This window comes from Cupressus sempervirens, chromosome 5 (genome assembly GCF_028749045.1).
Source record: "Cupressus sempervirens isolate cs-2001-9-10 chromosome 5, ASM2874904v1, whole genome shotgun sequence".
NCBI lineage: Eukaryota > Viridiplantae > Streptophyta > Pinopsida > Cupressales > Cupressaceae > Cupressus > Cupressus sempervirens.
Window position 1 is genome coordinate 843,914,219 of NC_143122.1, and position 24,377 is coordinate 843,938,595.

At 33.0% G+C, this 24,377-nt stretch overlaps 1 protein-coding gene across 1 annotated transcript; it reads right to left on the bottom strand.

The window, feature by feature from the left end:
* Positions 1 to 9,267: 9,267 nt before the first annotated feature.
* Positions 9,268 to 24,169, bottom strand: LOC149558511 (uncharacterized). The gene is made up of 7 exons (XM_089830873.1): positions 22,331 to 24,169; positions 22,151 to 22,228; positions 18,446 to 18,586; positions 18,017 to 18,114; positions 12,934 to 13,056; positions 9,638 to 10,884; positions 9,268 to 9,596 (listed from the first exon to the last, which is right to left on the bottom strand). Exons 1-7 carry the CDS (start codon positions 24,167 to 24,169, stop codon positions 9,268 to 9,270), a joined length of 3,855 nt encoding a protein of 1,284 aa, XP_089686999.1.
* Between the last annotated feature and the right edge of the window lie 208 nt (positions 24,170 to 24,377).

Genomic DNA, 24,377 nt, shown 5'->3' on the forward strand with positions numbered 1-24,377 from the left:
AGAGACAATGTTCATAGGATTCTATATCAATAGATTTCAGCCCTAGCAGTTGATTTATTTTTAACATTATATTGAGTCCTTTCTGACTGATGTGCCCAAGCCTTTGATGCCAAAGCTCTGAGTTATGTCCACCATTGTCATAGTAGCTCCCACTTCACTGTTACTTTCTAGAATATATAAACTCCCAACTTTATCTCCTTTTGCAACTATCAAAGATCCCTTTGTTATCTTCCATGTATTAGGATTGAAGAATGTATGATAGCCTTGAGTATGAAGTTGAGAAATGGAAATTAGATTTCTCTTCAATTTTGGAACATTTCAGAAATCTTTTAAAAGCCATTACCCTCCTCCATGTGATGGTAATAAAATATCACTTTTCTCAATAATGTCACAAGCATTATTGTCACCGAAATAAACTTTCCCAAATTCACCTTCATTATAATTTGTGAACAACTTCGTGCATAACAAAGCATGAAAGGATTCCCTGGAATCAAGTACCCATGATTCTGAAATAGTATCACTTGCAGCAAGAACTAAAATCCTTGGTTCATACTTCTCATAAGTAGTGTTAGCTTGACTCTCCCACACCTTATCTTGTGCCCTTTTTAAAGCATGACAATTTTTCTTTGAGCGGCCTGGTTTGCCACAAAACCAACAATCCCCTTTGCTTTCTTTCGAATCTGTCCCTTTTACAAACTTCAATCTTCCTCTATTGTTGGAGTTTCTACATCTTTGATGACTCCTTCCTCTATTGTCAATGCTTACTGTTGTTGAGACTTCATCGGATGAGGGAACATCACTCTTTCTTCTCATGTCTTCACCGAGAAGAGTAGCTGCAACTTCATCAAAAAATAACTTTTTCTTATTGGGAAGCGATGTGCTTATGGCTGTTACAAATCCATCCCAACTGGATGGAAGAGAACATAACAATAAGATAGCTTTGTTTTCATCACTTCATGGCATGCCCACCAAATTTTCTTAACTGATTAGAGTATTAAACTCATTGAGATGATTTTCTATATTACCACCATCCTTCATTTTGAGACTATAGAGTTTCTTCATGATGAAAACCTTCTTTGCAACATACACCATTACATAAGTAGTTCTTAGCTTGTCCCAAACTACCTCTGTTGTTGTTTTTGTTGCAACATTAAGGAGCACATTTTCAAATAGTGAAAGAACAATTGTTGCTCTTGCCTTCTTGTCCATTTTTTCCGAATCCTCATTAGACATCATGTCTAGTTGCTTCCATTTCCCCTCTAAAGCAAGTGCCAGATCTTTCTTAATTAATAGTGACTCCATTTGCACCTTCCATAGGCCAAAACTTTTTCCTATAAATTTCTACACTTTGACCTCCTCCAAGATCCTAGAATTTCAACCCTAAATTCTAAATAGCAATACCTTGCTCTGATACCAATTGTAAAAGTTAGAAAAGCAATAAAATGCATAAACGATAATGCAAAAGTAGAGTAAACAGATTTATTATGGTTCAAACAATAAAGCCTATGTCCACACTAAGCAGGAGAATATATTATCTAATCTAGAAATACATCCACAAGTTACAGCGAATAAAATATATAAAAGAGCTCCAAGGGAGACTCTTGAATGTCAGTAGAAGAATTGAAGAGATAGAGTCTCTTGGAGGGAATAATGAAAAATGGTTGAGCTTCATATCTCTAATAGTTGTTGCATGCCTCCTTGATTATTGTCTTTTTATTCAACATCGTGTTCTCTTTCAATAGCTATCATAGGAGGGAAGTTAAAGCTAACACTTGTTGAATGTGTGAATAAAATAAATGAAACAATGAAGCAAAATAAAAGTAGAGTAGGTATAGGCTGATGGCCTATTTTACAGTGTCTTCAACTGTGGGATTTGTTAGTTTTGAAGGGCCTTTGATGGAAATTAGGTCACATCGAGGTCTTCGTTAATGTGTGAAGAGCACAAACATTAAAACAAAAATTATTTCAGATATTTTTCCATTTGAAAATACCACCAAAACCCATACAAGATGTAACATTTTGATACAATATTTCATGTGACGTTGCATTTCTATCTTCTTAGATGGATAAAAAAATGCAACGTTTAAGAAGTTCTTGAAAATGGATAAGGAGGAAAAGAATGGTGATTTTTACAAACTGGACCAAATTAAGGTTATCTAGCGGGATGTGCTTTCATGCATTCATGAGTACTTTATCTTAGATGGTAGAGCTAAACATGTTCATAAATTTCATTTTGTGTTTCTAAACCATTTTAGGCACAAAGATAGAATCTCATTTCCTTTTTATTTGAGATTTTCTTTGCTCCATAGTCTCCAAGCTCATAGAAAAGAAGAAACCCACTTGATTTTTCATGAAGGATTAATTTTACTGATTGAGAATTATTGTAAGAACAAGGCTATTGTGTCTTCCCCTCCTTCTGAGAAAAAGAAGGGCTCTGTGAGTGAAACCTACTCTAGGAATAGTAAAGGAGAGGAAGGGGTTAGTGGATGAGGAGGAGAACAGAGATGTGGGAGATTTTAGCTTGAATTTGGAAGGTTACCCTGGTCGCAAGGGTGAATCTGGTAAGGAGGAGATAGATGAAAGAAATGATAAAAATACTGTGTCGAGTAATGCTAGTGAAGAGGATACCAATCAGAGTGAACAATCCCTAGGAGTGAGGGATGAAGAAGAAGTAATGGAGAAGGGAAAGGAGGATCTCTTTAATAAGAATGCTGAAAATGTGAAGGAAGACATAAGGAATGAGAAGAATGAGTCTATGGGTAAGGAAGATATGGGGGATGATAAGGATGATTATGTTGGTAGAGATAAAAGGCTTTCTTTCCTACATACTACAAACTTAAAGGTAGACTCTTCCCTTCAAACTAACTCCTAGGTGTATAACAAATTAATGAACTTGAAAAGAAAAGTCACAACAATGGAGCAAAACCAAGAAACTAATTGCATAAAGACCATCCAGTTGGCAATTCAGGTTGGTAATATACCAAACAAACTAAAGGAATATGAAAACAAGCTCTAGTTATTGATCAAAGAAAGTTGTAATAATATGGAGTAGGTTAATTCTGGCATTTGTGTAGCTGCTACTAGCTTAGGGAAGAGAACTAATGAAGAAATCATATCTTTGGGTGGTCCATGTAAATGAACCAGATAGAGCTCTAGGAAAAAAGTAGCTGAGGGCATCGTGGGATCTATAGTTAATACCATCCAAAGTACTATGGAGACTAGAAAAGAGGTGGTCTTTTGTTATTTTAAAACTAGGTTCTAGGTCCTTTTAAAACTTGGTCTTCTTTTTTGATTTTATCTTGTGATTTTAGGTCCTTGTAAAAATTGAATTTGAATCTTTTAAAATGGTAGGTTTCAAGTCCTTGTAAAACTTGGTGGAACTTAATGGTTTATCTTTTGTTTTCTTGTTAAGGGTTTTAGGTCCCCTTCAAAACCTATTTTTACCTTTATCTAAAACAATCTTTTATGCAAGCCAAATGTGTTCCTCAATACTTTCCATTCTTTTTAAATATTTGAATACCATGGAAATATGAAATAATTAAATTGGGGGCTTATAATATTTTCATATCTTGTTTAGTTTTCTTTCGGGGCTCCTACAATTTTGCACACCATCAAATCTTGCACAGATCTACAGCGGGCACTTTCCTGCTTCTTCAATGTGAATGACCTTTACATAAAGCAAGAATGTACCTCGCTACCATGTGCTATATAGGTCTCATTTCTTGTAGGTCACCTTTTTTACCATGATTATATGCTAATATGAGTTGGAATATGGCTAAGTTTCTATTGGCAATCACTTTCCCACATTCTATCTTTTGTTAGACTTTTTGACAATGCAAGAAAGTGATATTGTGACATATAGATTGGTGGGTCTGTCCTTCTTTGTTGGCTGCTAGCACTAAAAGTGGGGCCAATTGGATGCCAGGTTTTCCTAAGGTGGATGTTGAGTAGTTTGTGGGCCTAAAAGTATTAATGGTGTAGGCATAGTAATGACAAAAAATTTCATCGATCATCGATCTTTCATAGATCAAGGATTAGTGCTTTCTTGCATCATGGAATTGCTAAAACTTTAGACATTGCAGGGAAGTGCCTGAAGGTTACATGTCTTTGTGGGTTGGAGGAGGTACCATTGCAATTAACATTGGCAATTGGGTTGAAACTTTTCATTGACTACCATAGTTAAGTTTGAGGGTGGTGCGGTTAGTTAAAAGTGATATGCTCAAATGAGTGGAGAATTTGTGGGGTGGCAAAAAGAAATAAGACTATTGGCCCACGTGGCCCATCTTGGTTGCAAGATTCAGTTGACCTATTGACTGTTCTAGTTTATCCAGCCAACTATGAGGAAGAAATGTTTTCTTGCATGATCCAATCTTCATAATCGATTCCAACCACTCTCCAATGAATGTCATGCCTAGTGAATGAAGGAAAACACTCCACCACCTCTAGTTTTATCCATCTACTTGGTTAGAGTGAATTAATGGTGTTGTTCTATCTTCTCAAGGCTTTGTTTTGGAAAAATATTAGATTTCATTATATTTGAATCTATGTCAAGATCAAATTTTTTCTAGAACTCTATGATTATTCTCTGAGCATTTAAGATAGTAGTTGTGGAGTAACTTGATTAGAAATATCTTAGTTATGCCTGAACTATAAAGGAAAATTTTGTAATCTTTGTAAGGGTTGATCTTGTTAGTTTGTGGTGAATGATCAAGGAAGTACTATACATACTTAATAAATTCTTTGGGGTTTGGGGTAGCACCTAGAAAAAACAAATTGGGTTGTGGCAGATTTTGTGGTTGGTGTATGGCTAACATATGGTGGACATATTGTAAGCTTAAAGTGGCATAAAAATACTTGTATAAAAGGGCCTAGGGTTAGGGATTATTTCATTGTGGTGATGCAAAATTGGTTCTTGTGGCAGTATTGATTTGTAAGGGATTGGAGATTATAATCAAGTTGTAATCACTAGATTGTAATAATATCAAACTTTCTATTTGGTGGACATAGCCTAGGGATTGAGTGCACCACTTTAAATCTTCTTGTCTTGTGTTCTTTTCTATGTGATCTATTATTTTCTATTATTGGTTATATTTGCATGTAATTTTTATTTCTATCTAAGGTTTAATCCTAACAAGTGGTATCAAAGTTAGGTTGTTTTTCACTTATCCTATGTAGGAAAGTCTCACGGTTGAGTGGGAGTGATGGAAGACAAGGGTAAGCTAAGGGTTGATAGGTTTAAGGGTAGAAATTTCAGTTATGGAAGATGCAAATGGAAGACTATCTTAATCAAAATGATTAATGGAAGCCGTTGGAAGGCAAAATCAAGAATCAAGGATCTATGTAAAATTATATGTTTTACAATTTTTAAAATTTATTTAAATAAATAATTTGTTCTCGAGAAATATATTAGTATAAAATTATGATTTAGTAAAATTAATATTCAAAATATTTTAACAAGAATAAAAAATGTAGTAGTAGATGGGTTCAATGTTGTTTTTAGATTTAACCTTGTAAGATTTTAAATCTTTATATAAGTGTTGCAATCTATGAACTATCATCATCATGTTGAAGAGTAGTAGATAGATTTTAGATCAACTAATTATATAGTATGGGTCATGTGAACTATTATCATGATGTTAAATAAAAGTAGATGAGATTTATATCAATTATAGCTCCTACAAACTATTATTAAAATTTTCAAAAAAAGTAGAAGAATTTTGAATCAACTAATTATATGCTATAGGTCCTATGAACTATTATTGTACTACTAAATAAAAGTAGATGGATTTGAGATTAGCTAATTGTACTATTATAGGTTTTATCAACTAATATCATGATATTAAATAGTAGTAGAATAATTTAGATAAGCTCATTATACATCATGAAGCCATTTAAATCTTATACTTTAAGGAAACTCTTTAATAAAAATAGGAGTTGTTTTTTTAAGAAATAGAAAATTGATTTGAAACCAATCCATTATATAGTTTATCAAACATCCAAGTTTAGATAAATAAACATAGATACACACATACAATTATAATTAATTTATATATTTATAATGCATGATACATTAATTTTTATTAATGAGTAGTAATCTTTTTAATAGATAGATCATTTTTAATATATAAAATTTTAGATTATACTATTTTTCATGTTATATTGATTGATCAATATTATTGTATTGTTGTTATGCATCTTTTGAGAATAGACATATGGGAAAATAATTTTTTATTGCTTGATAATAAAAGAAAGTTTAAATTTATAGGTATCATTTAGCTATATATTTTTAAAGAACAAAATTTATGAAAAAACAATTCTTAAAAACTTTGTTAGAATAGAAACTACATGGTCTCTACCTTGTCTTGTGATGTATGTAAGAAGTAGGTCCTAGGCCTTGATATAATCTCTTGTGTCATGCTTTTTTGGGCAATACATTGATCCAAGCATTCTAATCTGATTCTCCAAATCTTTCTTAGCAATTGATGTCTTTTCTACCTCATCTTCAAAATTTTTTGTGTCACTTTAAGATGTCCAAACTTATAAAATAGCATATCTATGCCAATTTTTAAAATAGATATTTGACTAATAGCATAATATAAAGTAGATCTTTCTTTCTACTTGGTTTTGTTATCATTCCCCCTACTAAAAACGCAGTGGATTCACAACAATAAAATAAGCTTATCTAACAATGGACAAGATGGGCCAGCCAATGATAACATACAATCAGCCTACTGTGTTTAATTGTCATACAAATAAGCAAGAAGAACATAAGTACATATCAGAAATGACCTATTAAGTTGTTTTAGGACCATAAAATGCATTTTTTAATGTAAAAGAACATTAAATGTGTTACGCATTCTTTTGAAACCTTTGGACACGAGTTTCCTACGAAAGAGCATGGTTTTTCTAGCATATGGAGCAACCATATGGGCTACTATTCTATCTCCTATTTTTTCCTCTAATGGGACCCCAAATACATGGATCCAAGGGGTTTCTAGATTTCTCTATCGATATATATTAAGAGAAGAAAAGAAATCTAGCCTTTATGATTCATCATAAATCATAATATGATCATCTATAAGCAAAGGCCTCTAACTTAAATCTTTCTCAATTTTTCTAGAATTTAAAATTTGCCTTCTTTATTAACAAATGATTATATTGTAAAACCCTCTTAGCAATATCATAATTTGAATTTCTATCGAAATTTTTTCCTCATTATCAATGATTACGTTCTTGTTATTCAATTGACATGTATATTCTTCTCCTTTCCACAGGTTGCTATGATCCTTTTATTTTCAAGAATTCATTTCTTTTCTTTAGTTTCTTCTATGCTATTACTTTAAAAGCTTTTGTTGATCTTGATGGAGCCTACACTTTTACAAAATTAGAGCTCCCATCTTAGCACAATGATTCAAATTATAACAAAAATTGGACATTAAGCAGGGAGAAAACATCAAATGTAGAAATGATTCATGAAGTTCATGATGCAGGTAAGAAACTACATGGTCTCTACCTTGTCTTGTTATGTATGTAAGAAGTAGGTCATAGGCCTTGATATAATCTCTAACATTTTGTTCAAATTTTCTCAAATTTATAAATTTCAATCTTATATTAAAATAGATTAGAAAAGTTCAATTAGATATATCAACTAAGTCTGAAAGATTAATACACATTTAAATGAAATGATGCATCTGGAAATTTAAATTTTATATTTAAGAATGTCTTTTAATTTTTATAAATTTTATTCTACTTATAAATCTCAATTTTAACGTTTATCAAAATATGAAGAAAATAAAAAAACAAAATTTCATGAAATGTTATCTATTTTCTCCTTAATATTTGAAGTTAGGTTTTACTATTAAATTTTTAAATCAAAGATTTGAAAATTATATAAGTAATATTAAGAAGATATAAGTTTTTTGTTAAAAGAAATTAAATGCGTAGAATTATGTCAATAAGAAAGAATCAAACAAATCTTCTTCTCTTTCAAATACCAATTTATTGCTATATATGCATAGCTTAATTCTTGTCATTTTGATACTGACCTTTTTTTATCCTTACATTATAGATATCATAAAAAAATTAACTATGGATGCTCAACAAAATAATTCTGAGAACACTATCACAAGCTCACTTCTTCCAAACGACATGGTGCAATCAATCCAAATTGTTCAAACTTATTTGGATAGATTGGGAACAATCATTTCTGAGTCTTGTCAAAAAAATTACAGATGAAATTCATAATGCGAGCTTTCATGTTCAAGGTGTCCAAGATTCTCAAATCTTTTAGATGGGACAATATACAAAGGAAATTCATGACGCATGGAAGAAATCATTTGGGTTCTTTGAATTTATGAAAGACATCTGCTATGATGAAGAGCACATGGATGGCAAAAATAACCTTTTCCTCACTGATGAATTCCACATGTTTTTGCATCACTATAATGGAATCTAGGAGTCATATTATTTGACATTATCATTTTTTTTTATTAATTTGCTTGTTCGACTTATCAATTTTGATGAACGTATGTTATTTTTCCTTTGTCTTAAATAAATTTAGTATTATACATACAAGACTATTTGGTATTTAGTATATTTGTAGATCTTATCTACACAAAAAAGTTCCTCCTATATGTATTTGTGAATTGTTAAACTATTAATTAGAAATGAATAAATATCTATCTTATCTAAAGTACAATGCCACTAAATTAATGTGATATTTCAAACCAATTTTATAAAAAATAATTTACTAAATCTACTATTTTTTTAATGTTTGGTTACAAATTTATAAATCAAGTATGAATTTCCAATCGGATCAAGAAAGAAGACAATACCAAATGGAGCAACAAAGAGCATACCAGAGAGAATACCAGAGAGAGTATCGTAGATGACGACAAGAACAAATGACACAAGCTGAAAGAGAAGAAGAAAGAAGAAGGAAAAATGAAGTCCGACGACTAAATTATGCTAGAAGAAGGGTAGGATTGCTAATACAAGAATTGGAATTACAAAATAGGGATAGAATTACTCGTCAACGAACATCCAATGAAGTATCTCATTTTGAAACACAAGGGAGACATGAAGTTGATTTTGAATCAAGTGAGAGGTACAATCAAGCATTACCTGTATTTGTGGAAATGAGTCACCAAAATGAAAATTCAAGAACAACAGATCGTGTTCCTGAAACACCTCATCCTACAAGTCAAAATAGGATAAATTTAGGCGGATAAGGCAACAGAGAAAATATACAAAACCCAACTGTATTTCTTAAGGATAATTTCTATAGATCTCAAATGAAGTTTCGACAACAACTGGATAGCTTGAAAATGCCACAGATGTGTTATATTTGTCAGGAATGCTATCTAAGAATGAAAGTCGTCCGTACATGAGAAGGTCCAGTATGCAATAGATGTTGACAAGAAAAGGGAAACAATTGTGTTCTTCAAGGCTGTGATCAATCGGCCGCCTTCCGCAGGCAATTTCTAGTGTAACCGCCCAAAAGCTGTACACGTCAGCTTCTGGACTGGTTTTCCCTATTCTGTAGCACTCTAGAGCAACATACCCCGCGTGCCCGCCACCATGGTCGTATGGGAATCCTCCTAGTCACATTCCATCAGTCTCGCCAAACCAAAATCACCCAACTTGGCATTGAAATCAGAATCCAACATTACGTTGCTTGCCTTCACGTCTCGATGAACAACACGGTAGTCCCACTCTTCGTGGAGATAAACAAGAGCAGAGGCAATATCACAGGCGATACTATATCTTCGGCTCCAATCAAGCGTATCCTCCTGTTCCCCAAAAATGTGTTTATCCCGATTCCCATTTGGAGAGTACTCGTAGACCAGAAGTAACTCTCCCTTTTCGTGGCACCATCCTAAAAGCCGCACAAGATTACGATGTCTCAACCTGCTGATTGTTTGAACTTTGGAGACATACTCCTTTGTTCCTTGTCTCGATCCTTGAGCTATTCTTTTCACAGCCAGCGCGTCCCCTGTGCCGGGCAAGATTCCTTTGTAAATGCTGCCGAAGCCGCCTTGTCCAAGCTTTTCTTTCTCGCAGAAATTTCTTGTCGCGGCACTGAGCTCGGCGTAGGAAAAGCTTCGGGGGCCATGAGAACAGCATTCGTCGAGCTTTGGATCACTCTCTTCCCTAGCCTTACCTTCTCTTCCCCTTTTTCTGAAATACTGCCACCAGCGAACAACTATGAAGGCACATAGGACCACAACAACGAAGAACACGCATATCAAATAAACTTTCACAGAAAATTTGTTTGCATTGCCATTTCTAAGTAATTCACCAGGAGGTCCGACTTCCCACGAATATTTAGAAGTAAAATTCCAAACTTTTACGGTGTGCGTCTCTGTGTACTCTCCAATGGCAGCCGAGAAGCCAATCTTGATGTACTCTGGTATACAGTTGCTCAGATCTATTGTGTGGTTAAATAGAGGGATTTTGGGTTTAGAAGAATTATACCAGAGAAAGAAGTGCAGAACCTTTTCTACACCGTCATAATCCACCCAGGCATCCCATGTCGCGTTTGTGAGATTTTGGTCTGTAGAGCGATGGAATAGACTAGATGTATTGAGCGGAAAAATCAACTTCGAAAAAATGTTATTGACGTTGATCCCAACATGATTGTCATCAAGATCCCAATCGTTGTTGTATGTATCAAACTCCACAGCAACCATCTGATAAGATGATTGTTTAAAGCTTTCCTCATTAAACAAGCGAAGAAATCCACCATAAGCGTCCTCTGGTGGTTCCAGTTCGAATGGTGCCATGAAGAGCGCAAGTCCATCTCCATGATTATCGTATATTTCGTTGTTCAGATCAATATTGAATTGAAAGTAAGTTGAAAAGTTGGCCAGAGCCCCAGTAGACCTATTCCATAGCGGAATACGGTCAGTATAATATGCCCAGCCGGAACTATTCTTAAGGTTCCCTGATGCTTCATTTCATGTAAGCTGCAGGGCTCCTTGATTACTTTCTTGATATGTGGCATCATTTTTCGTTTCTATACCTGTTAGAGGAGGGAAGCTAAAAGTAACGTTTCCTGCATGCAATGATAATTGGAAAAGAGCAACACAGGTTAAGAAAAGGAAGGCCCGTGTAGGGTGAGTGAATTTAGCCATCCTAATATGTGATTTAGAGGGTCTCTAAGGGTAATTTGTTAGCAATTATATTTTGTAGTGCCTTTCATAGGAAGAAGGCTATTGCAATTGTTTAACCGATTCCATTTCGAGATAGGAACGAACACATAGGCCTCTCTCTTCGTTATTATCTTACAGGATTAGGACCTGCCGATTGGTTAGTCGGGATGGACCTTGGATGGCCCGCAGATTTCATCGAGCTCTTCATGGACGTAGGGATCAGAGCCCAAGAAAACTCTTTTTGATATCAAGCAACGTATAATTCTTGGTGGAAATCCTTGTGGATATTCTAACGAAGTACAAACTAATTGTAAAATACATGGGCTTCTCGTTTAATATTCCATTTCAGTCTTTATGAAGGCAGGCGGACATGGTGCACAAGACGGTGCATAGCATATAAGTCGAGTTGTTTCTACAAATTGTTAAATGCCTCGTTAGTTTGTTCTCTCTAGATAACTAACTAATTTTTATGATTCGGCATTTCCTAGAAAACACATAGAAGTTAAGCATTTCTTGCAGTTGGTCGGATGATTCCATTTTGGCCTACCAAAGATTTTGACATTATCATTCCCCCTACACAACATGCAGTGGATTCACAACAATAATATAAGCTTCTCTAACTATGGACAAGATGGGCCAGCCAATGATAACATACAATCAGCCTACTGTGTTTAACTGTCATACAAATAAGCAAAAAGAACATAAGTACATATCAAAAATGACCTATTAAGTTGTTTTAGGACCATAAAATGCATTTTTTAATGTAAAAGAACATTAAATGTTTTACACATTCTTTTGAAACCTTTGGACACGAGTTTCCTATGAAAGAGCATGATCTTTCCAGCATATGGAGCAACCATATGGGCTACTATTCTATCTCCTATTTTTTCCTCTAATGGGACCCCAAATACATGGATCAAATGTAGAAATGATTCATGAAGTTATGATGCAGGTGCATCATAAGGACATCTTAAGAAGTCTAGGAATGGAATTGAAGATAATGCATACAGCATTGAACTTTAGATTTGGATGAAATTTTACTTGTAGGTACTTGTGATAACATGTAAAATGAGGGAAGACTTGACAACAATCATGGCTATAGTGTTGTTCAAGATTGCATGGTTCTTGCAAATGTTAATGGAAGCTTAGGGGCAAACCAATTTAGTTGTATTAATGAGGAAGGACAAATGGAATCAGTAGGACTTCTAATGGAAATTTTAATATCATAGAAACTAGAATTACACTTATTTTAAATAAATATTATTTTCTATGTGTTAAGCTTTACAGTCTCAGACAATAGGAGTATTTAACATGCTTGACTTGTAAGTATATGTGCACTCTTGTGAAGAGAAACAAGCCTGTATATGACATGTGGAGTCGAGAGGGCATGAAGAGGAAATCAAGAATAGTAGCAAAAACATATTCATAGGCTGGCAACAGTATAATAGTTCCAATAATGTCATGCTCTATATGCAATGATATCAAGCAACGTATAATTCTTGGTGGAAATTCTTGTGGATATTGTAACGAAGTACAAACTAATTGTGAAATACATGGGCTTCTCGTTTGATATTCCATTTTAGTCTTTATGAAGGCAAGCGGGCATGGTGCACAAGACGGTGGATAGCATATAAGTGGAGTTGTTTCTAAAAAATGTTAAATGCCTCGTTAGTTTGTTCTCTCTAGATAACTAACCGATTTTATGATTCGGCATTTCCTAGAAAACACACAGAAGTTAAGCATTTCTTCCAGTTGGTCGGATGATTCCATTTTGGCCTACCAACGAACAGATAGGCCTCTCCGTGTTGCGTTAAATTTCATTATTGTTTTGTGACGGATAAGCCCTGGGAAATTGCTAGTCACGATGAAACTTCGACGAAACACATCGAGGTCTTCGTTGACTCTGACATATCATGAAGAGCGTGCAAGAGAAATATTTTTGATGTCATTCGCGACGAAATTTTTTGTGGAATGCCTTTGGGCATTACTAAAGAAACACATCGAATACATTGAAATTCTCGGCGGTTCTTGTTGCAATTTTCCGCAAGTTTAGTCTTTTCAAGGCGAATAGGCATGGACCACATAATGCCAGATATCATAAATGTCCAATTTTCTGTATAACATCGTGAGTTTGTTTTCTCTAATATTATGATCTGGAATTTCCTAGAAAACAAGAGAACTTAAAGGAGCTGCGGTCCCTCTCTTTTGATCAAAATAGAAGATGAATCTTTTTTTTAAAGATTAGGACATTGGGTGATCACTACAACATGAAGGGGGGTTTTAAGATAATATTGGAGATAATTTTTGAGTAAATTGTTGTAAATGGAGACAAAAAAAAAGTTGTGTATTGTCTGAAGTATTGTCTTTAAGTGAGTGTCTTAGACTATTGTCTTAGAAAGACAGTAAGGAACAACACTATTATTGTGTCTTAGAGATGATTTTAGTGTTTTATTTATAGAAACGTCTTTGATCTCGCTTATTTTCTTCTTGAAAATAGTTAGAGAAAAGATGGTATGAAAATAATAAGTTCTATATATATATATATATTACAATGTAATTAATTAATTCATGTTAAGGCATGATGGATTTGAACCACCATCCCTTGCTTGTAATGCAGGGGCTCATCCATTGAGCTAGCAACTTTTAAAATAGGGAAAAATAATAGTCGAAGGTTTTACAAATAAGAGATACAAGAAGGGAGGAAGGCAGACTAGTTGAATGAGTAGGAACATTGATGATGACTTGAGACTTGCATGTGGATAGATGGTGATAGGCTTTGGTAGCTTTACATCTTGCACTCAAGATTGCATGCTCATCACATAGATGTTGAAACAAATTAGATGGAACTTAAACTTGTTTTAATTGTAAACTTTAATACATGGTTTCAAATGTAATATAATATAATAGAATATAATATAGCTTGCATTCATGAAGCTACTAAAAATTTAGCATGATGGAAGGACAAATGAGCCTCTTGGAATAGGAAAGGTTCATACTGCAGAACACTAGGGATGAAACTACAGTGTTGTTCAACAATCATGGCTATAGTGTTGTTCAAGATCGCATGGTTCTTGGAAATGTTAATGGAAGCTTAAGGGCATACCAATTTAGTTGTATTAATGAGGAAGGACAAATGGAATCAATAGGACCTCTGATGGAAATTGTAATATCATAGAAACTAGAATTACACATATTGTAAATAAATATTATTTTCTATGTGTTTAGCTTTACAGTCTCAGACAATAGGAGTATTTAACATGCTTGACTTGTGAGTATATGTGCACTCTTGTAAAGAGAAACAAGCCTGTATATGACATGTGGAGTCAAGAGGGCATGAAGAGGAAATCAAGAATAGTAGCAAAAACATATTCATAGGCTGGCAACAGTATAATAGTTCCAATAATGTCATGCTCTATATGTAATGATTTCATAAAACATATCAATTAATAAAGGGATAGCTCCATTGATCTCTACCACCTACAACACTCAGAAGCCCATGGCAATAGCAGAGTTATATCTTTGTCAAACATACAAGCTCCCACCTACACCTTTACTTTGAATGTCTTAGACTAATTTATTATATCTTTACTCATTTAGCTTAGGATGTAGCAGTATAATAGTTCCAGTGTCATGCTCTATATACAATGATTTCATAAAACGTATCAGTTGAGAAAAGAACAACTCCATTGATGTCTACCAGTTACAACACTCAAAAGCCCATGCCAATAACAGAGTTATATCTTTGTCAAACATACAAACTCAATTATTATATCTTTACTCATTTAGCAAAGGACATAAATATTTAATTTAAACCAGACTAATCTAAGTCCTCTAAGGATTATTAAAATTATCTACATTTATTCATCCAAATTACAAAAATTATCAACAATTAGAAATAATTTACGAATAAAGAATTTTAAAAAAATTAATCATTTATGAAAAATGAAAATCTATTTTTAATTTTATTTTAAGGCAATATAAGAGAAGAGGAAACCTATTTTTTAGTTTGTTTGTTGTTCCATTTGTAATTTAAGGTCCCCAATGCTACTTTTATCCCTTACCATTGTAAGAATAGGGCCCCAAAATGTGAGAAATTCTGAATCTGCAAACAAAAATGTACTCATTGAGTGAGTTGAGAAAATGTCAACATGCATGCAAAAAAATTTGATAGACGATTGATGTTGGAAAATATTTATTGGCAAAATGCACAAAATCGAATTATAATAGACTCAAAATTTGCCATGTTTGTAAATATTTTGATGTTGTATACTAGGAAAAAAAAATTAAAAAACAAATCTTAAGCAATTCCAAATCAAAATCCATGCAAAGACCTAAGCATGTATATATTTTGTCAAATGCTAAAATGAGCGACAAAATATATTGCATTGATTTCAAAAATATTATCAAGATATGAGCATTTATTTACACTTCAAGAGACTACTTGATGGATTGCAAGTTTTGGTGTAAGATATATAGGGATTTCTTTGTAGAGTAAATCATTACTAGAGCCATGCAAAAATACAAAAAATCTAATGAGTTGAGAGAATTTACATCGATTTAATTTATTTTTTATTTAGCTCAATTGGTTTGAAAAACTATAAGAAAGTGGCATGGTTACCAAATAGTATACTAAGAAAAATTAAAAGTGAAACACCAAAAACCTCAATCAAAAAGATAGTTGAATAGTTTTTCCTACAATATGTAGAGTTATTAATTTCAGAAACCAAGAATTATATTTATTCTAATGAGGGATGGATTCATGTTGAATCACTACTCATGAAACATGGGTCAATAAGTTTGACTCAAAAACTACACAGTTAAATCTTGATAGCAATATCACACATCAATAAAATTTATCCTATAGTATGTAGTGCATACATATTTTTAATTTCATTTTTATTAATTATTCTTATTCTCTCATTAGTCCGTATGCATTTTGCTAGGGGTTTTATATTTTATCTATTAAGGATTTTAAAAGAAAACTATTCCAACCAATGAACAAATGGCAGTTTAAAATTATTAACACATTGTAATGTTTTTTTTATTGCCCAGGCTAGAGTGGATGGGAACGATAAAATAGACAACTGAAATGCAAGGACAACGTAAGATTACTTAATACTTTTTAAATATGACATTTAATACTATAGTTACAATTGTCGTGGGTGAATGCCTTTCCATTTATAGTTCTGGATTGTTCCTAAATTTCTCATGAATTGTTGTAGACCTTTTGGATCTATTCTAGAGTCTACGACGATTTTTAAGTTCCATGCAAAAAAAAGTGAAAATTGATTTCATATTTGTTTTTCCTTTTGGGGTCACTATCAAAAGTTATCTGTAATTTTTTGTTGTCATCAAATTTGTGAGTTTTGACAGATTATTGAAATACAATTTTGTAGATAAATTTGTGCAAGGTTTTCTCCCCCTTCCACATTGAGATTGTGTGTTAAGTTGTACAAATATTAGGTTTGTTAAGGATATCTACAGTAGTAGAGCTTAAATCTAGTAAGATTTCCACCATTTCATAGTGCAGTCTTTAGATTTTATGATAAAGGAGAGGTGATTGCATTAGTTTTTCTACGATTAGAATTCTTAAGTCATCGGTTTCTATTATTTAAATTTCAAAAATGAAGATTTTGTTATTCTATTTGTGGTGGCTATTTCTTTCATGCCACTCCAAAATTATTCAACCATCAGGATAACTATTACACGATGTTGTAGTTTTCCATTTATTTAAACTCTTTTTTCTGTTATTTTCTGTCTCAGTGTCTACAGGTTCGGTGATGTATAGGGTATTTTTTTTTGGTGGCAAGCAAGTTTATATATATTGTGATTTCTCCATTAAAAAAATTCTCATCTTTACAAACGTATTGCACTGTATCATATTTGTAAGCTAGAGAAAGATTTTAGATTTGTAATAATAGAGTAAGGATGAATGTATTAGAAGAGTTGATTAAGTGCATAGGTATATGCAATGACCGATGGAGGATTCACTACCTAGTTGGAACATCATGGAGTTGAACATTAACCATCCAATGTGGAGTGCATCATCTAGAATTCATCATACAGCTTAAAAGGTGTGATACAATGACAATCACTCTTTGTTTTTTGTATTTGGATATCTCGCATGGAAGAGAGAATACTCTAGACCAATATGGTGCTCTTGATATTTTAATGCTAATCTTGTTTACTCTTTTAAAATTTAAAACACATATGATACACATATAATACTAAGCACCTCATCCTTATATGATATAATATAAAATTTCACCCGATATTGCTCACTTCACAACATTTGACTAAATATCTTTAAACCCTCCCAAATAATATTCCATTCATCTTGCCAAACTGTAATCTTGGGACACCAGATGGGAAAGTTTTTTCGATATCAAGCGATATGGCATTCTTAGTGGAAATCCTCGTGGATATTCTAACAAAGTACAAAACTGACATTGAAATTCATGGGCTTCTTGTTTGATATTACATTTTAGTCTTTTTGAAGGCAGATAGGCATGGTGCAGAAGATGGTGGTTAGCATATAGGTCGAGTCATTTTTGTAAAACGTTAAATTCCTTGTTAGTTTGTTGTCTCTATTTTACTTACTGATTTTATGATTTGGCATTCCCTAAAAACACACATAGAAGTTGAGCATTTCTTAATGCAGTCGGTCGGGTGATTACATTTTGACATACCAACGAACACATAGGCCTCTCTGCGTTGCATTAAGTTTCATTATTGTTTTTTTACCGATAAGACCTAGGAAATTGTTGGTGATGATGAAACCTCGATGACACACAGGTTCCATCAAGGCCTTGGTTGAGATATGAAGAGCGTGCAAGAGAAATATTTTTGATGTCATCCGCTACAGAATTTGTCGTGGAATTCCTTTGGCCATTACAAACGAAAAACATCGAACAGGTTGAAACTCTCGGGGGTTCTTGTTGTGATGTTCCACGAGTTCAATCTTTTTCGAGGCAAATAGGCATGGTCCACAAATGCCAGATATCATAGACATCCATTTTTTCGTATAGTATTTTAATGCCTCGTCAGTTTGTTTTCTCTAAGTGGCGTTAATTAAGTCGAGAGGCTTCTACAATGGGAGCACATTTTTTTGTAAACAATCTAACATTTTGAAAAAAATTAACAGGTAGTTGAACAGTTATACCACGTCCTTTATTGAAATTCCATTCGAACTTGACCAGCAATGCTTAACACTGACGCTTCCCATTCCCTCATTAACCACACTGTATTTTTTGTTTGAACGCTTCAATATTTCCAAACACTAAACACGCTACCTGCGAGTCCGTAATTGCAAACATCAGGTCCAGTCGAGTCATCATCAAATAACAGTTTATTGCTAACAGTGTGAAGACACATTTAGACATTTCTAAATATATTTCTTCGTCATTCACTCGAGCAAGAAGAAAGCCAATAATCTGTTATGACAAGAAAACCAAATGTCTTGCCTTATGCTCCATTTTTACGCGTTAAATGTTTTCAATTCTTTGAAGTTGAACCATCACACATAAACATTATTTATGGCAAGAGCCTATTTTCTTTTTTATTCAACATTGTATTGAACAACAAGATCGATATTCTAATTTCTATTCAACATTAGATTGAGTAACAGGATCAATATTATGATTTCTATTCAACATTAGATTGAGCAACAGGATCATTATTCTGAGCATGTATGTTTATGTGTTTTGATTTCTTCTATTTTTGAAACTTTTATTGGGTTGTTTTTTCTTATTTTCGAAGCTCTATAATTTCCTTAATTTTTCTTAGAAACCTTGATAGAATAGAAATTCTTCTCAATTAGAAACATTGTAGATTTGTATTTCTTCCATTTTAGAAACTTTTATTGTGTAGTTTTTTCCTATTTTGAAATTTGCATAGTTTCCTTAAATTTTCTTAGAAACTTTGTTATACTAGAAATTCTACTCAATTGCAGATTTCTTTTTATTTCTTTATCTTCATTCAAAACATTAGATTTTTAGAATTTAGATATTATAGTATTAATTAATCTGACTTCTTCATTAGATTATTTGAATCAATGATTATATTCCTCTATCTATTATTAAAATAACATTACACAACTATTTTAAAATAACATTAATAATGGTAATTGTTTGCAATTTTTATAATTATATGTTTTAATTTTTAATTTTTATTAATGAGTAGTAATCTTTTTAATAGATAGATCAATTTTTATATATAAAATTTTAGATTATACTATTTTTCATGTTATATTGTTAAAATTCAGATATGCTCTCAAATTATTGATATTAGAAAAACTTTTAAATTTGTTTAGATTTATTTACTATGTGAATTAATAATAATAATTGTTTGCAATTTTTTATAATTATATGTTTTACAATTTTTAAAATTTATTTAAATAAATAATTTGTTCTCGAGAAATATATTAGTATAAAATTATGATTTAGTTAAATTAATATTCAAAATATTTTAACAAGAATAAAAAATGCAGTAGTAGGTGGGTTCAACGTTGTTTTTAGATTTGATCTTGTAAGATTTTAAATCTTTATCTAAGTGTTGCATTCTATCAACTATCATCATCATGTTGAAGAGTAGTTGATAGATTTTAGATCAACTAATTATATAGTATGGGTCATGTGAACTATTATCATGATGTTAAATAAAAGTAGATGAGATTTATATCAATTATAGCTCCTACAAACTGTTATTAAGATTTTCAACAAAAGTAGAATAATTTTTAAGCAACTAATTATATGCTATAGGTCCTATGAACTATTATTGTACTATTAAATTAAAGTAGATGGATTTGAGATTAGCTAATTATACTATTATAGGTTTTATCAACTACTATCATGATATTAAATAGTAGTCGAATAATTTAGATAAGCTCATTATACATCATGAAACAATTTAAATCTAATACTTTAAGGAAACTCTTTAATAAAAATAGGAGTTGTTTTTTTAAGAAATAGAAAATTGATTTGAAACCAATCCATTATATAGCTTATCAAACATCAGAGTTTAGATAAATAAACATAGATACACATGTACAGTTATAATTAATTTATATATTTATAATGCATGACACATTAATTTTTATTAATGAGTAGTAATCTTTTTAATAGATTGATACTTTTTAATATATACAATTTTAGATTATACTATTTGTTATGTTATATTGATTGATCAATATTATTGTATTGTTGTTATGCATCTTTTGAGAATAGACTTATGGGAAAATAATTTTTTATTGCGCGATAATAAAGGAAAGTTTAAAATTATAGGTATCATTTAGTTATGTATTTTTAAAGAACAAAATTTATGAAAAAATAATTCTTAAAAACTTTGTCAGAATAGAAACTACATGGTATCTACCTTGTCTTGTGATGTATGTAAGAAGTAGGTGCTAGCCCTTGATATAATCTCTAACATTTTGTTCAAATTTTCTCAAATTTATAAATTTCAACCTTATATTAAAATAGATTAGAAAAGTTCAATTAGATCTATTAACTAAGTCTGAAAGATTAATACACATTTAAATGAAATGATGCATCAAGAAATTTAAATTTTATATTTAAGAATGTCTTTTAATTTTTATAAATTTTATTCTACTTATAAATCTAAATTTTAACGTCTATCAAAATATGAAGAAAATAAAAAACAATATTTCATGAAATGTTATCTATTTTCTCCTTAATATTTGAAGTTAGGTATTACTATTAAATTTTTAAGTCAAAGATTAGAACATTATATAAATAATATTAAGAAGATATAAGTCTTTTGTTAAAAGAAATTAAATGCGTAGAATTATGTCAATAAGAAAGAATCAAACAAATCTTCTTCTCTTTCAAATACCAATTTATTGCTATATATGCATAGCTTAATTCTTGTCATTTTGATACTGACCATTTTTTATCCTTACATTATAGATATCAGAAAAAAATTAACTATGGATGCTCAAAAAAATAATTCTGAGAACACTATCACAAGCCCACTTCTTCCAAATGACTTGGTGCAATGAAGCCAAATTGTTCAAACTTATTTGGCTAGATTGGGAACAATCATTTCTGAGTCTTGTAAAAAAATTATAGATGAAATTCATAATGCGAGCTTTCATGTTCGAGGTGTCCAAGATTCTCAAATCTTGCAGATGGGACAATATACAAAGGAAATTCATGACGCATGGAAGAAATCATTTGGGTTCTTTGAATTTATGAAAGACATCTGCTATGATGAAGAGCACATGGATGGTGAAAATAACCTTTTCGTCATTGATGAATTCCACATGTTTTTGCATCACTATAATGAAATCTAGGAGTCATATTATTTGACATTATCAATTTTTTTTTATTAATTTGTCTTTTCGACTTATCAATTTTGATGAACGTATGTTATTTTTCCTTTGTCTTAAATAAATTTAGTATTATACATACAAGACTATTTGGTATTTAGTATATTTGTAGATCTTATCTACACAAAAAAGTTCCTCCTATATGTATTTGTGAATTGTTAAACTATTAATTAGAAATGAATAAATATCTATCTTATCTAAAGTGCAATGCCACTAAATTAATGTGATATTTTAAACCAATTTAACAAAAAAAAAATTTACTAAATCTACTATTTTTTCAATGTTTGGTTACAAATTTATTTCATAGAAATGAATAAATCAAGTATGAATTTCCAATCGGATGAAGAAGGAAGACAATACCAAATGGAGCAACAAAGAGCATACCAGAGAGAATACCAGAGAGATTATCGTAGACGATGACAAGAACAAATGACACAAGCTGAAAGAGAAGAAGAAAGAAGAAGGAAAAATGAAGTCCGACGACTAAATTATGCTAGAAGAAGGGCAGGATTGCTAATACAAGAATTGGAATTACAAAATAGGGATAGAATTACTCGTGAACGAATATCCGATGAAGTATCTCATTTTGAAACACATGGGAGACATGAAGTTGATTTTGAATCAAGTGAGAGGTACAATCAAGCATTACCTGTATTTGTGGAAATGAGTCACCAGAATGAAAATTGAAGAACAACAGAGCGTGTTCCTGATCCTGAAACACCTCATCCTACAAGCAAAAATAGGATAAATTTAGGTGGATAAGGCAACAGAGAAAATATACAAAACCCAACTGTATTTCTTAAGGATAATTTCTATAGATCCCAAATGCAGTTTCGACAACAACTGGATAGCTTGAAAATGCCACAGATGTGTTATATTTGTCAAGAATGCTATCTACGAATGAAAGTGGTCCGTACATCAGAAGGTCCAGTATGCAATAGATGTTGACAAGAAAAGGGAAACAATTGTGTTCTTCAAGGCTGTGATCAATCGGCCGCCTTCCGCAGGCAATTTCTAGTGTAACCGCCCCAAAGCTGTACACGTCAGCTTCTGGACTGGTTTTCCCTGTTATGTAGCACTCTGGAGCAACATACCCCCGCGTGCCCGCAACCATGGTCGTATGGGAAGCCTCCTGGTCACGTTCCATCAGTCTCGCCAAACCAAAATCACCCAACTTGGCATTGAAATCAGAATCCAACATTACATTGCTTGCCTTCACGTCTCGATGAACGACATGCTGGTCCGACTCTTCGTGGAGATAAACAAGAGCAGAGGCAATGTCACAGGCGATATTATATCTTCGGCTCCAATCCAACGTATCCTCCTTTTCCCCAAAAATGTGTTTATCCAGACTCCCATTTGGCAAGTACTCGTAGACCAGAAGTAACTCTCCCTTTTCGTGGCACCATCCAAAAAGACGCACAAGATTACGGTGTCTCAACCTGCTGATTGTTTGAACTTCGGAGACATACTGGTTTCTTCCTTGTCTCGATCCTTGAGCTATTCTTTTCACATCCAGCGCCTCCCCAGTGCCGGGCAGGATTCCTTTGTAAACGCTGCCGAAGCCGCCTTGTCCAAGCTTTTCTTTCTCGCAGAAATTTCCTGTCACGACACTGTGCTCGGCATAGGAAAAGCTTCGGGAGCCATGAGAACAGCATTCGTCCAGCTCTGGATCTCTCTCTTCGCTAGCCTTACCTTCTCTTCCCCTTTTTCTGAAATACTGCCACCAGCGAACAACTATGAAGCCACATAGGACCACAACAACGAAGAACACGCATATCAAATAAACTTTCACAGAAAATCTGTTTGCATTGCCATTTCTAAGTAATTCACCAGGAGGTCCGACTTCCCACGAATATTCATAAGTAAAATTCCAAACTTTTATGGTGTGCGTCTCTGTGTACTCTCCAATGGCAGCCGAGAAGCCAATCTTGATGTACTCTGGTATACAGTTGCTCAGATCTATTGTGTGGTTAAATTGAGGGATTTTGGGTTTAGAAGAATTATACCAGAGAAAGAAGTGCAGAACCTTTTCTATAACGTCATGATCCACCCAGGCATCCCATGTCGCGTTTGTGAGATTTTGGTGTGTAGAGCGATTAAATAGATTGGATGTATTGAGCGGAAAAATGAATTTCGAGAAAATGCTATTGACGTCCATCTCAACATGATTGTCATCAGGATCGCAATCGTTGTTGTATGTATCAAACTCCATAGCAACCATCTGATAAGATGATTGTTTAAAGCTTTCCTCATTAAACAAGCCAAGAAATCCACCATAAGCGTCCTCTGGTGGTTCCAGCTCGAATGGTGCCATGAAGAGCGCAAGTCCATCTCCATGATTATCGTATATTTCGTTGTTGAGATCAATATTGAATTGAAAGTAAGTTGAAAAATTGGCCAGAGCCCCAGTAGACCTGTTCCATAGCGGAATACGGTCAGTATAATACGCCCAGCCAGAACTGTTCTTAAGGTTCCCTGATGCTTCATTTCGTGTAAGCTGCAGGGCTCCTTGATTACTCTCTTGATATGTGGCATCATTTTTCCTTTCTATACCTGTTAGAGGAGGGAAGCTAAAAGTAACGTTTCCTGCATGCGATGATAATAGGAAAAGAGCAACACAAGTTAAGAAAAGGAAGGCCCGTGTAGGGTGAGTGAATTTAGCCATCCTAATATGTGATTTAGAGGGTCTCTGAGGGTAATTTGTTAGCAATTATATTTTGTAGTGCCTTTCATAGGAAGAAGGCTATTGCAATTGTTCAGCCGATTCCATTTCGAGATAGGAACGAACACATAGGCTTCTCTCTTCATTATTATCTTACAGGATTAGGACCTACCAATTCGTTAGTCGGGATGGACCTTCGATGGCCCGCAGG